The following is a 12902-nucleotide window of genomic DNA, read 5'->3' on the forward strand; positions in this document are numbered from 1 at the left end:
GATTCCTAACTGGAGAACAGTGCAGTCCTATCCCTTGCTTTCTGTTTGGTATAAGGTTGCAGGAACAATATTGGTGTTCATGGAGACTGCCAGTCCCCACCCTTTGGTTCAACCGTGTCTGGGCGGGAACAGGTGTTGCCACCGGTGTTGGTAACCTCAAGGGGGAGCTTGAGCAAGGATCAAGCTGGATCTGTCAGTACGGAAGAGTACAGAGCTGTTGAGAAGTGGGCAGAGGTGTTGCCGCGGGCTTGGGCAACCCCCAGGAGGAGCTTGAGCAGGCTTTAGATCTCAGTACAAAGTACGTGTAGTTAGAGTAGTGTTGAGTGGGCACATCGTGGCCGGAGGCTGCTCCGGTGAGTTAATGGGCGTTGGCAACTCCAGAGGTCCTAAATACGGGAACTAGGTGGCCCGGTTCCTTACGCGCTTTACCGCAGGAACGAATACGGGAAGGGCTGGGCCAAGCGCGGTGCACGCTGCTTGTCGACTTCCGGCCTTGAGTGGCATGATGGGAAGGTAGTGGGGGAGGGGCGCAATGGAGGAGCCGAGCTTGGCGTGTGGGCTAGGAGAAGATTGTGGTTCCCAGGGCCGCTGCGGTGGGCTTGGGGCTGCACCTCGCAATGCGCCAGGCCCGCCGCACACAGGCCTTCGTGTTTCTGCTGCAGCGGCCGGTTAGGGCCGCTTTCCCGCCTCCTGGCGCTCTAACAGTTCTGTCCACAGGTCTCCGCGGCTCACCATGCCGGTCAGCCTCTTCCGGCGCCTCCTCCTGGCGATCCTGCTGCTGGTGATCCTCTGGACCCTCTTTGGACCCTCCGGCTTCGGGGAGGAGCTGCTGAGCCTGTCCCTGGCGTCCCTGCTGCCAGCCCCAGCCTCACCCGGGCCGCCCCTCGCCTTGCCCCGCCTCTTGATTTCCAACCCCCAGGCCTGCGCTGGCCCCGGACCCCCTCCCTTCCTGCTCATCCTGGTGTGTACGGCCCCGGAGCACCTGAACCAGAGGAACGCCATTCGAAGGTCTTGGGGCGCCATCCGCGAGGTCCGGGGGTTCAGGGTGCAGACGCTCTTCCTCCTGGGAGAACCTACAGGACAGCTCCTCGCTGCCGACCTGACCTCGGAGTCGGCAGCGCAGAAGGACATCTTGCAGGCCTCCTTCCAGGATTCCTACCGCAACCTCACTCTCAAGACCCTCAGCGGGCTGAACTGGGTGAATAAATACTGTCCTATGGCCCGCTACATCCTCAAGACAGACGACGACGTGTATGTCAACGTCCATGAGCTGGTGTCAGAGCTGATCCAGAGAGGGGGTCCTTCAGAGCGGTGGCAGAAGGGCAAGGAGCCACAGGAAGAGACCACAGCTGCCCATGAAGAGCGCAAAGGCCAGGCGGTACCACTTCTGTATCTAGGCCGAGTGCACTGGAGGGTACGCCCCACTCGGACCCCAGGGAACCGGCACCACGTGTCAGAAGAACTGTGGCCTGAAACCTGGGGTCCTTTCCCACCTTATGCCTCGGGCACAGGGTACGTACTGTCCGCCTCTGCTGTGCGGCTCATTCTGAAGGTGGCCAGCCGGGCACCCCTTCTACCTCTAGAGGATGTCTTTGTGGGAGTGAGTGCAAGGCGAGGGGGCCTTGCCCCGACACACTGTGTCAAGTTGGCTGGCGCCACTCACTACCCCCTGGACAGGTGCTGTTATGGGAAATTTCTGCTAACATCCCACCAGGTGGATCCCTGGAAAATGCAGGAAGCCTGGAAGCTGGTGAGCGGACGGGATGGGAAAAGGACTGAGCCCTTTTGCTCCTGGCTCCAGGGATTCCTGGGTGTCTTGAGGTGCCGGTTCATAGCCTGGCTCAACAGCTAAGGCAGCTCCTCAGAGACCTGTGCCCAGGCTGCAGCTCCCTCCCTGCGGTGACCCATCTCCTCACAGCAGACTCTGAAGCCACTACCAGGCCTGTCCTGAGAGCGCCAGAGACAGCAGGGAGGGATAAAACGCAGGAGGGGTGCCAGGGAGACTGCTGTTACCAGCTGGGACAGGAGCCCAATAAAACGTCTCCACCCCAAGTGCAGGTCTTCACCTGTCTTCACCAGGACCTGAGCACACCTGTTGTGCTGCACAGAAGTCCATCTAGGACGGCCACTTGGGGCTAAGGCAAGGGCTGAGGCAGCAGTAGGTGTGGGGTAGGAGAGGCAGGGCAATGAGCTGAGTCTAGAACAGCCCTATACGGGGAAAACATCTACAGGGTGATCCAGATACTTCTCCAAAACCTTGTTTAACACCCACCCACCCAAGGAGCTAGCTAAGTAAGTGCTAAGGTAAGACACAAGGCACATGGGATGAACTCCCTATAGATCTTTTATTATTATTTACATTTTGTGTGTGTGTACACACACTGCACACCGCCCTGAATGTGCACTAGTCCACAGAAAGTTAACAACTTGTGTGAGTGACTCTCTTCTGCCGTGTGTCTTCAGGCTTGGCGGCAAGTGTCTTCGTGCACTGAGCCATCTGGCCCCTGTGGTTATCTTGGGGAATGCCGTCTCTGGCTCATCGCACAAATCTATCCAGTGCAGAAGGGCGGGCTCCCGCAGGCTTGGCTGTCTTTTGCTTCTGTCGCTGCTGCTGCTGCTCCTTGAGGCTCTGCCGGACTTTGTCCTGGAGACAAGGAAGTGGGGAGCACCGGGCAAAGTGAGCAGGGGCTGGCTGATGAGGAGCAGGCTGACACCTGACCACACCCATGCTTACGTACCCTGTGTTCCTGGTCCATGACCTTCTTTTTCCTCTTCACCAGGCTGGCTGTGGAGCTTCGGCCCTTCTGCTTTGCCTTGGGTTGGAAGGCGGCCTTGGCATCAGGGTCATAGCCCTGACAAGGGACAGGGATTAAATCAAGGGCAGCCCAGGAGCTCACTCAAAATGGGGTAGGGCACAGAGATGAGGAGGGCTGAACAACTGGACAGCTTCATACCAGTCTCTCTATCCGCTCCTTCTTCTGCTGCTCCAGAGTAACCACATCCACCTCTGCCAGGGCTCGGGGGTCCAGACAGATGAGCTCTGCAGGTACCTGAAGTAACAGGGCAGGTATGGGTAGGAGCCCCACGGAGGTGACACCAGAGAGGATGAGGGAGGGGACAAAGCACCAGCAGAGCTCACCTTTTCCAGTAGCGCCTTCACCTCCCATTCCTGGCGCTGCTTCCGGCTTCTGTAAGGGTTATTCTCCAAACCATCGAAGTTGGGCTCAGCAGACCCTGAAGGAGGAGAATGCACCAGCCCTGCCACTCTGGACGGACTGGACCTGTCGGCCCTCCCCGTCTGTTCCACTCTCTGGCCCACTTACCAGGGACCAGCATGCTGGTCATGCCTCCACTGTGTCCCACCCCCAACACATCCTCAAAGGGGCAGAACTGCAGGCCATGCACATGGCCCAAGAGTCGGTGGGTGAGGTAGGGCTGTTCCAGGGTGGGGGGGCTGGCCTTGCCCGGCCCTGCCCATATGTTGACCACATCACCCATGCCTGCAACTAACAGTCCCCGCTGGGAGAAGGCCAGATGTCCTGCTCCCTGGGGCAGGGTCCGGGCACTCAGGGGCTGGAATGTCCCTCGCAAGTCAAAGATTTTCAGCTGGTGGTCCAGGCCGGAAGTGGCCATGTACCTGTGAGAAATGAACCAGTTAATCTCCAGTGGGTGTTGGCAGAACCTGTGGCGAAATCCCAAGTATCTACTCTGGTTGTGAAAGAAAAGACTAGTAAGTTCTCTCCACACTAAACACTGCCTGCATCTCACACAACTCACCCTACTGTCTCCATTCATTACTTAGTATTTGTTCGTTTCGAGATGGTCTCACTATGGAGCCCTGAACTCGGAGAGATCAACCTGTCTGTACCTCCCAAAGGCTGAGATTAAGGATTTGGACCTGTTTTCAAGGCCAGAGAGGAAATCTGGGTTAGGGAGTGGCTTGAGACAGATGTGAAGTCTTTTGTGATTTTGTTGTGGTTTGGCTAGGTGGGGGTGTGTGTTTGAATTCAGGGCCCGCTGGGCAGCTGCTCTGCCCTTTACTCCGGTCCCAGGCCTATTTGGTGTCTGCTCCCATACCTACTGGACCCACACTGCCTTAGACCAGTCACAGATCTGTAGAACACACCAGTCTACATCTAACCATGCATCTACTTGAGAAGGGCAGCAGGGTGGCTCAACAAAGGGGCCGAGCACCCTTAGAGATGAGGGAGGCCTCCCCTAGCAAGAGACCCGACCAGCTGCGGGCAGACATGAAAGTAGGAGCTGTCTTCTGGGCTGGTAAGAGCTCCAGTGAGAGGAGGACTGAGTTCCCGGGAGCTCCAGTGCCAGGACAGGTGAAGACCATGCTTCCGAAGACATCCCTCCTAGAAAGCAAAACAGTGCACGGACAGGGTGGCGCTGCCCCACAGACAAGCTGTTTTCTTCCAGAGGCCGAGAGGGGAGCTAAAGGTGAGGAGCCTTGCCAAGGAGTCTCTTGGCCTTGACCATGAATCCAGGAAGGAACTGAAAAATTCCAGGGCAATCCAATAGCACCTGGCAGGACAAAAAGGCCCCTGGGCTAGGCATGATGCGCGTGACTTTAATCCCAGCACTAAGGTGGGTCTCTGTGAACTCGAGGCCAGCCTTGTCCACATCAGCCAGGGCTGTGTAGTGAGACCATGTCCTGCTGAAAAGGCCACTGGTACAGACCAGAAATGACAGAACAATCCGGACAGTGTCACATCCTCGGGAGGACCTGAGGCTGGGCAAGTCCCAGTCTGGCAACCCAGCTGCTGTGCTCACAAGAAGCATGTCAGCCTCCAGAAGCCAATTCAGGGTAGTCCTAACGCAGGCTTCCAGAAAGCCTTGAAAAGGCTGCTTCAGCTGTAGCCTGAGGAGAACCAGAGCTAAGCAGGCAGGATAAAGAGTGTCTGTGACTACAGTGCTGACCAGGCTGAAGCCCTGGGCAGGAGAGTTATAGGCCCCGGCAGGATAAGCTAGAGCTCAGGTCTAGTAGGCATTAAAGGCACAAAGCTTCAGCCAGGCTTCCTTACACTCCAGAGCCAAGCTGGCACAGATAGAGATCGGGCAGAACCAAATCACTTGTTCACAAAAACAATGGCAGCAGCCAGAGCAATCCCAGCATCTTGAAAACTTTTGCACATTGGTAATTGGTAACTTCAGGCTTTCCCTGTCAGACCTTGTTGAAAAAAAAAAAAAAGCCAGGCAGTGGTGGTGGCACACAGCGTTAGTCCCAGCACTGAGTTCAGCGCTAGTCTGAAACCCTGTTCATAAACTCCCTGACACACACATACACAGCTGCAGTAACAGAAATTTCATGTACAAAGCCCCTGATCATTGGGGTAAGAGGGAGTGGAAATTTCTCTTAAGACCTCTCAGGGATACGCCACAGAAACACAGCATCATAGCCGGGCGGTGGTGGCACACGCCTTTAATCCCAGCACTCGGGAGGCAGAGGCAGGCGGATCTCTGTGAGTTCGAGGCCAGCCTGGTCTACAAGAGCTAGTTCCAGGACAGGCTCCGAAACCACAGAGAAACCCTATCTTGAAAAACCAACAACCAATAAAGGAGCCGGAGGCTCAGTGTTTACGAGCACTGATTATTCTTCCAGAGGACCCAGCACACACATGGAGCCGACAACTGTCTGTAACTCCAAGATCTGAAATCCTGACAGACATACATGCAGGCAAAACAACAAAGCATATAAAATATAATTTTTTTTAAAAAAAAAAAACAGTGATGATCCAAGTGCCAGACCTCGGCCCAGGACATGTGAGAACGAGGTTTTTGATTGGTTTCTTTTTTTTTTTTTTTTTTGGTTTTTCGAGACAGGGTTTCTCTGTGGCTTTGGAGCCTGTCCTGGAACTAGCTCTTGTAGACCAGGCTGGTCTCGAACTCACAGAGATCCGCCTGCCTCTGCCTCCCGAGTGCTGGGATTAAAGGCGTGCGCCACCACCGCCCGGCTTGATTGGTTTCAATATGTAGCCCAGACTAGTTCCAAACTTTCAATCTTCCTGCCTCAGTCTCCTGGCTGCTGGGATTAAAGTGTGCACTACCAGGCCTTGCTCAGGCAACCAATGCTTTTGATTCCTGAAGAACTTGGGAACTGTGGCTCAAAAAGGCACTGCGGCACACACCCGTAATCCCACTCAGGAGGCTTGCTTCGTGTTCTAGGCCACCGTAAATTACGGAGCAGAGAGCTCCCCATCCTCAGGCACACACTGTATGGGAGTATCAGCTTGCTAAGCCTTCCTTTATCTGTCATTAAAACGAGGTCGGGGCAGCCGGGCAGTGCTAGCAACTACAACACACCGCGGCATCCTCATCAAAGGGGATGGTTCAGATGTCTGCTGTCTGAGGGAGAACCAACACTCCCCGACTGTTCTGACTTGTATTGTCTTCTTAATCCTCTCATCCTTCAGACATTCACAGGGCACCTCTGGTGGGCAAGGCTCTGGGCTGCCTGGGGACATCAGCATGGGTCCCTGAATCCACTCTCCTGTGGCTAGAGAGGAGTTCAATTCAGGTTGGAGAGACTTTTGTAAAACATCAAGTAATAGGTCTTCAGTGACACAACACCAGCAGGCCTGGGAAGTGCTCCCATAAACTAGGCCATCTGCACAGGACGGCAAGGACACACACACCATGCAGGCTGGATGCAGCCTGTGCTCCTAAGGGAACTCAGGATGGAACTGCCTTCCATCTCTTCCTGCCTAACCACGCCCAACACCCCGCCCCCAACAAGTGACTTACATGCCTGTGGGATCCACTGCCACGGCCCGCACGGCACCACGGTGACACAGAGTCTTGACCAGTGGCTCCTTCACAGCTGGACTCCACAAAGACACGGTGCCTGGAGGTAAGAGGAGAATCCGGGTTACCAGAGCGAACCAGCCAGGGCTCTTGCTGTTAGTGGAGGGCCAGAAAAGCACAAGAGAAGTGCGTCAGTCAGGTCAGCACACACGCGCAAAGGGAGGCAGGCCAGCTGCTGGAAACACAGTTTGAGACAGGTACTTGTAGAATATCTGTATACTGTGTGAAGGTGTATTACTGTGATTGGTCTAATAAAAAGCTGAACAGCAAATAGCTACTCAGGAGGTATAGGCAGGACTTTGGGCAGAGAGAGAACTCTAGGAAGGCAGACACCCAACCAGGCACAAAGAAGCAGCGTGGACAGTACGACAGTACCGAGGGATGAGGTAACAAGCTTGGCAGTAGGCTCGGGTGGGGTCTATAACAGAACATAGATCAATATCAACGGGCTGAGATAGAAGAGTTAGTGGGACAAGCCTAAGCTAAGGCTGAGCACTCATAAGTCTCCACGTTGTTATTTGGGAGATGGCTGACAAGACAGAAAGACTCCTTACAGGACCAGACTGATGTGGGACTCCCCTCTGTATGCTGTGAATACCACTGGTTAGTAAAAAAACTGCCTTGAGCCTATAGCAGAGGAGGGAGTGCAGAGTTAGGCAGGGAAAACTAAACTGAATGCTGGGAGAAAGAAGGGCGGAGTCAAGGAGAAGCCATGGAGCCACCAGAGTCAGACATGCTGAAACTTTGCCAGTAAGCCACAACCACATGGCAATACACAGACTAATAGAAATGAGTTAAGTTAAAATGAAAGAGTTAGCAATAAGAAGTTAGTGCTAATGGGCCAAGCAGTGATTTAATTAATACAGTTTTCTGTGCGGTTATTTTGGTTCTGGGCGGCCAGGACAAACAAGCGGCCTCCTCTAACACCAGACCCTGTTTCAAAAAGAAAAAAAGAAAAGCCAGGAACTGACCGTTACTGTGTCCCAGGTGAATCACAGCATTGTAAGGGTTCTGCGCCATGACGCTGAGCCGGCCAGCCCGAGCATTGAGAGCTGTCACAATCTTCCCCACTGACACGTCCAGGTAGGTCAGAAACCCTGTCTCTGACTGAGAGGGAGAAAGAGATGGATGTCCAGCCGCCCAGTGTCCCTCTGCTGGTCCCAAAGGAGAAAGCTCCCAAGAGCTGCCACGGGGCCCTCTGCTCCACAGCCACTCACAGCGGTGGCCAGGAGGAAGTGGAAGGGGAGGAATTCAAGTCGAGTTACTCGGTCACAGCGACGGATGCAATGGAGCTCAATGCCCTGGTTGTCGTAGATGTAAAGCCAGCGGTTCTGAGCCACAGCGAGCAAAGTCTCAGAATGGAGAAAGCTGGGTAGAAAGGAGGAGGAGTTCCATGGAGCCAGGACCACAGGGCATCACCCAGTTGGGAACAGCCGACCCACTCCCATCGACTGCTAGCAGAGGGAGCACTGACTGGATGTCCCGCACCGCTTCCATGACATTGATCTCACACATGAGCTTCTTTGTCACCCAGTCGAGGGCAGCCACATGACCCCGACGACCTCCTAATGCCAGGTGTCTGTGGAGGTGAAGCAGAGTTGACTCAGGGGGCGCCCTGACCTGACGGGGGAATCATTCGGTCAGTCCCGCCCCAGCCCCTCCACAGACGGAGAAAGCGATGCAGCAACCAGACGTGCACTGCATAACTGAGGCGGACACAGCTCCTGCAGCTGAGGAAACGCAGCCACACGAGGTCAAGAGTCACACTGCAGGGGGATGGCTCATCAGGGAAGAGCTTACCACAAAAGCACAAAACCTGAGCCCAGATCCCGGCCACACGTGTAATCCCAGCGCCAGGGAGGCCAAGGAAGACAGATCCTGCTGGACACAGTCCAGGCGGCCAACAAGCTCCAGGTTCAGTGAGGAACCCGCTCAGCAGTAAGGTGGAGGACTAAAGAGACGGCTGAGCGGTGAGCACCTGCCGCTCCTGTGGAGAACACTGGCTTCGGTTCCCAGCACCCACAAATCAACTCACAAACAAACCATCTGTAACCCCGATTCCTAGGGATATGATGCCCTCTTCTGACATGATGTTTACACATGCAGGCGAAACACTCATTTGTAAAATAGTAAAAACTTAGAAATGCTAAAAAATAAAGTGGAGGTCCAGCAAGAAAGCTCAGCGGCCGGAAGCACTTGCGGTGCGAGACTGGTTAGGGTTAGGGTAACCTGAGTTTGAACTCCAGACCCACACACAGGCAGACAGAGAGAAAACTTCAGCATGTCACGGCCATGCACAGGCACACTCATACCCGATAAACAGGAGAGAAACTGGAAAGCAACACAAAAAGATGGCACATTGACCTCTGGAAATCACACGCATACACGCCTGTGTGCAGGTACACCAGCAAGTGAACAGGCACACACAAAGTCACTGGAAGCTGAGCTGCCGAGGGTGGGTGTGGCTCAAGAGTTAAGTGTGTGCCTTGCAGGCACACACAAGGGCACGGGTTCCAAATCCAGAACCATAAAAAAGAGCTCAACTCCCTCCAGCTCACGCAGTGATGATCCATCCCCCAGATCTATAGGTCAGAATCAACCCTTCTTCCCTAAAAAGGGGACGGGGGAGGTATAGGAGGCAGCGCAGAGAGACAGAACAGAGCTGGGACTGCGCACACGTTGCAATCTGGGTGTCCTGTACATGACTATAACCCCAGCACCAAAGAAAAGGAACCTGACGGTTTCCTGGTTAAGAAAACACCACAAGCCCTGCCAGGCGGTGGTGGTGCACACCTTTAATCCCAGCACCTGGGAGGTAGAGGCAGACAGGTCTCTGTGAGTTCAAGGCCAGCCTGGTCTACACAGCAGATCCAGGACAGGCTCCAAAGCTACAGAGAAAGCCTGCTCTCTTCTGGCCTCCGTGTGCACACATGCATACACACAAATCACTAAGTCCTTCTTCAGAAAGAGGGACAGTCCACTGGAACTCAGCCTTACCTCCCTGTTCGAGAGTAGTTCAGTCTGTAGGGTCCAAACTGCCTCAGGTTCAGGTCGAAGTGCTGCGAGAGGGTGGGAAACAAATTGAACGAATGAAGGAGGCCAGGCGGTCTCCTGGGCCGCTCTTCCGCCTCAGGCTCACCTTGGCAGCGCTTGCAATGTCCACGGCCTCCACGATGTCTGTCTGCAGTATCTTGGCTGTGTCTTCGCCATCTTCTCCTTCCAGGAACCTGAAAGGCAGTTAGGACGACAGGGACGCTCTCTAGCATGAAGCTGGCATCCAAACACGAAAATGCAAAATCAAAGTCCCAGAAAAACAGGGTAGGAGAGCGCGGGTCCAGCACCACTCACCCAGGTTCCTCAGCAAGCAGCAGCTCGGCCCGGGCAGCTCTTACGCTTGCCTCCTCCTCCTGCGCTTCAGCCGTCTCAAGTTTGGTGCGGGTTTTTGGCTTCGAATGGGGGAGCTAGGGTATTGTCAACAGGGTTGGAAGAGCCGCTGAGCACCTGCGAGGCCCCAGCAAGGCCACCAGCCGGGCCGCCCTGCAGTCCCGCCCCACAGTCCGGCCCGTCCTCACCTTCTGGGACTTGTCAATGCGGCAGAACTTCCGGGCCACCTCCGCGGGCGCGGGGGCGGGTCCTGGGAACGGGTCCTGGGCCTGGCGAGGGCAAGGAAGGCAAAGGGCAGGTTCCGATCGACCCGGTTCCTCTCACCCGCACTGCCCCCAGCCCCGTCGGTCCCAGGCTCACCCCAGACAGAGTCCGCCGCGGCTTCTTCCGGTCCGAGGCGTTCTTGGGGGCTTGGGGCTTCCGGCCGAAGTGAGACTTCGGGGCGCCGCGCACGCCCTTGGACCTCGGGAGTCGCGGCTCCCGAGCCCTGGCCTTCTTCTGAGGCGGCCCCGCGGGGGCGGCGGCTGGGGTCACCTCCTCCTCCCAGTACCGCGGAGGTTTCTAGGGGCAGAGGAGGAGCGCTAGCACTCGCAGCCCGACCCGGAGCCAGAGCCCCATGGCGCCCGCCGCCTCCCACCCAGGGCGCTACCTTCCTCTTGGCCTGAGGGCTGTCCTTCTTGGGTGGGACACCCTTGCCCGGCTTGGGGGCTGTCTCCATCTCGGTGAGCGACGCGAAACAACGACCCACGTGTGGAACTCCCCGCAGCAGACCCACAGCTAAGAAACTTCCGGCCTTCGTCCAATCATCGCCGTATGGGATCTGAAGCCTCTGGCGCCATCTTGTGTGAAGGCAAACCTCCGCGAGCCTCTAGGAGCCGGTAGTGTCGCCCGAGGGGCAGCTTCTGACCAAATGATGACTAACAGTAAAGTCCGGGTCCAGAATCCTGGTAACGGTGAGTTCTTTTTTGCCAGATTAACTTCTCTCTCTTGCCTAAAACCTCTCTGGTCTAGCCCTTTCGGTAGAACGAGTGTCACACAGGTCAGAACTACATATCCCGGCATGTGTCAGAATGTGGCTTCCGGCGCCGTCTTTCTCCCGGCATGCCTTGTTTACTTCCGGGTTTATTAAGACAGTGGGTCTAACGTGAAGAGGTTAGGGTTTGGCTTGGAGGATTCGGGGTCTGCTTTCGCTCTCCAGTTCCTAAAGAGTGGCTGCTCTGGATGAGGAAAGGCTGCGGTGCCTCAGAGAGCTGCCAACAGAAAGTGCTGTCCCTCCGCAGGGCCAGAAAGCGGATCCCAGGTGCCTTCCATCGCTTGAGAGCCAGCGACCCCCGCCCTAGGCTTTCATCTTCACCATGGCTGAGCTGATCCAAAAGAAGCTGCAGGGAGAAGTGGAGAAATACCAACAGCTGCAGAAGGGTAAGAGCAGAGCTGGCGTGGTCTTGCCCCTTTCCGCTCTCAGCTCAAGCACCCCGCAGTGGGAGGGAGCCTCGTGCCCCTCGCCTCGGCATCCTTGCTCTGTCCTCACCTCCAGCCTCTCCGGGATTGTGCGAGTCTTGGCCCATTCGCTGTTTTTAATCATGCGTTTCCTCTCACCACCTCAGACTTAAGTAAATCCATGTCAGGGAGGCAGAAGCTTGAGGCCCAGCTAACAGAAAATAATATCGTGAAGGAGGTGAGGATCTGGGACTCTGGGGCCAGGAGGAGCTCTGCTGGGCACGGTTATCCCATAAACCCTCCCATCCCCTCTTCAGGAACTGGCCTTGCTGGATGGATCCAACGTCGTCTTTAAGCTGCTGGGACCCGTACTTGTCAAACAGGAGCTAGGGGAGGCTCGGGCCACGGTGGGGAAGAGGCTAGACTATATCACAGCGGAAATGTAAGTGCCTCGCCGCCCTGCGCTGGCATTTCAGCGCAGAAGAGTTGAGCCCGGGCTGGGTAGTTCTCCACAGCCGCCCCTCTTATCCATTTCCCAAGCCCTCCTTTCCTTTACTCCTCCCAGAGACGGGGTCTCACCATAGACTATCGGCTGGCCTGGAACTCACTGCTTAGACTAAGCTGGCCTCAGTCACAAATACAACTGCTTTTGCCTTCCGAGGGACTGGCTTAGAGGCGCCACCACTTCAACCTTTCTTTTTGTGTTACAATTGGGGGGGGGGGGGTGTCATGTGTGTCATGGCAACTCAGGTATAGTCAGAGGACAGTGTGTGGGTTCTGGAGATTGGTTCATCTCATCAGCCTTTTCTTTCCCTTAGCGCTCCCCCCGACTCCCATCCCACAAACCTCACCACCAGTCCCCCTTCGGCACTCAGCAATGAGTCCCACTAATTTCTCCTTTCTTCCTGTCCCTTTTTTCCCCTCCTCAGTAAGCGCTACGAATCGCAGCTTCGGGACCTTGAGCGGCAGTCAGAGCAACAGAGGGAAACCCTTGCTCAGCTGCAACAGGAGTTCCAGCGAGCCCAGGCAGCAAAGGCTCCTGGGAAGGCCTGACCCACATGGAATGGGGAGGGGAGGGAGGGGTGAGACAGCTCCAGGGTCCCCACTAGAATAGCCAATAAAATGTAAACAAAAGCAAGTCAGTCTACGGGCCTCAGAGATAGAGTTCTTGCCGCTGGACTCTCTAGCAGTTCTCGTGACTCGTTTTCCTAGTTTCGAGAACTAAACGCAGGGTCTTGCCTGTGCGCCTTCAGTTTGGAGTCTGAAAT

The 12902-nt window shown here is 55.6% G+C and overlaps 3 protein-coding genes across 4 annotated transcripts; 2 read left to right on the top strand and 1 right to left on the bottom strand.

The window, feature by feature from the left end:
* Positions 1-517: 517 nt before the first annotated feature.
* B3galt4 (beta-1,3-galactosyltransferase 4) lies at positions 518-2052 on the top strand. Its single transcript, XM_075979607.1, has one exon. It carries the CDS (start codon positions 734-736, stop codon positions 1850-1852), a length of 1119 nt encoding a protein of 372 aa, XP_075835722.1. The 5' UTR covers positions 518-733; the 3' UTR covers positions 1853-2052.
* Positions 2053-2326: 274 nt separating this feature from the next.
* Wdr46 (WD repeat domain 46) lies at positions 2327-10966 on the bottom strand. The gene is made up of 15 exons (XM_075979604.1): positions 10847-10966; positions 10558-10758; positions 10386-10466; positions 10162-10274; positions 9953-10040; positions 9811-9872; positions 8288-8392; positions 8031-8181; positions 7785-7920; positions 6754-6853; positions 3324-3637; positions 3140-3234; positions 2955-3050; positions 2739-2852; positions 2327-2644 (listed from the first exon to the last, which is right to left on the bottom strand). The coding sequence occupies exons 1-15, from the start codon at positions 10913-10915 to the stop codon at positions 2537-2539; spliced, it is 1833 nt and encodes a 610-aa protein (XP_075835719.1). The 5' UTR covers positions 10916-10966; the 3' UTR covers positions 2327-2536.
* Positions 10967-11036: 70 nt separating this feature from the next.
* On the top strand, positions 11037-12770 carry Pfdn6 (prefoldin subunit 6). Of its 2 annotated transcripts, none has more exons than XM_075979608.1 (5): positions 11037-11150; positions 11478-11616; positions 11802-11872; positions 11952-12076; positions 12564-12770. In XM_075979608.1, exons 2-5 carry the CDS (start codon positions 11553-11555, stop codon positions 12685-12687), a joined length of 384 nt encoding a protein of 127 aa, XP_075835723.1. In that variant the 5' UTR covers positions 11037-11150; positions 11478-11552; the 3' UTR covers positions 12688-12770. The 2 variants fall into 2 exon arrangements, with proteins under 2 accessions (XP_075835723.1, XP_075835724.1); XM_075979609.1 differs by lacking the exon at positions 11037-11150 and adding an exon at positions 11278-11349 and having other exon boundaries at positions 12564-12767.
* The last annotated feature ends 132 nt before the right edge of the window (positions 12771-12902 follow it).

The sequence above is a fragment of the Microtus pennsylvanicus genome, chromosome 7 (genome assembly GCF_037038515.1).
Source record: "Microtus pennsylvanicus isolate mMicPen1 chromosome 7, mMicPen1.hap1, whole genome shotgun sequence".
In the NCBI taxonomy this organism is placed as follows: domain Eukaryota; kingdom Metazoa; phylum Chordata; class Mammalia; order Rodentia; family Cricetidae; genus Microtus; species Microtus pennsylvanicus.

Excerpts from the sequence above, each read along its gene's own strand:
- Pfdn6 (XM_075979608.1), top strand. The coding sequence starts at position 11,553 with ATGGCTGAGCTGATCCAAAAGAAGCTGCAGGGAGAAGTGGAGAAATAC. Across the intron at positions 11,617-11,801 it reads ATACCAACAGCTGCAGAAGG|ACTTAAGTAAATCCATGTCA; the intron begins GTAAGAGCAGAG and ends TCACCACCTCAG. Across the intron at positions 12,077-12,563 it reads GACTATATCACAGCGGAAAT|TAAGCGCTACGAATCGCAGC; the intron begins GTAAGTGCCTCG and ends TCCCCTCCTCAG.
- Wdr46 (XM_075979604.1), bottom strand. The coding sequence starts at position 10,915 with ATGGAGACAGCCCCCAAGCCGGGCAAGGGTGTCCCACCCAAGAAGGAC. Across the intron at positions 10,467-10,557 it reads CGCGGCGGACTCTGTCTGGG|GCCCAGGACCCGTTCCCAGG; the intron begins GTGAGCCTGGGA and ends TGCCCTCGCCAG. Across the intron at positions 3,235-3,323 it reads GACCAGCATGCTGGTCCCTG|GGTCTGCTGAGCCCAACTTC; the intron begins GTAAGTGGGCCA and ends CTCCTCCTTCAG.
- B3galt4 (XM_075979607.1), top strand. The coding sequence starts at position 734 with ATGCCGGTCAGCCTCTTCCGGCGCCTCCTCCTGGCGATCCTGCTGCTG.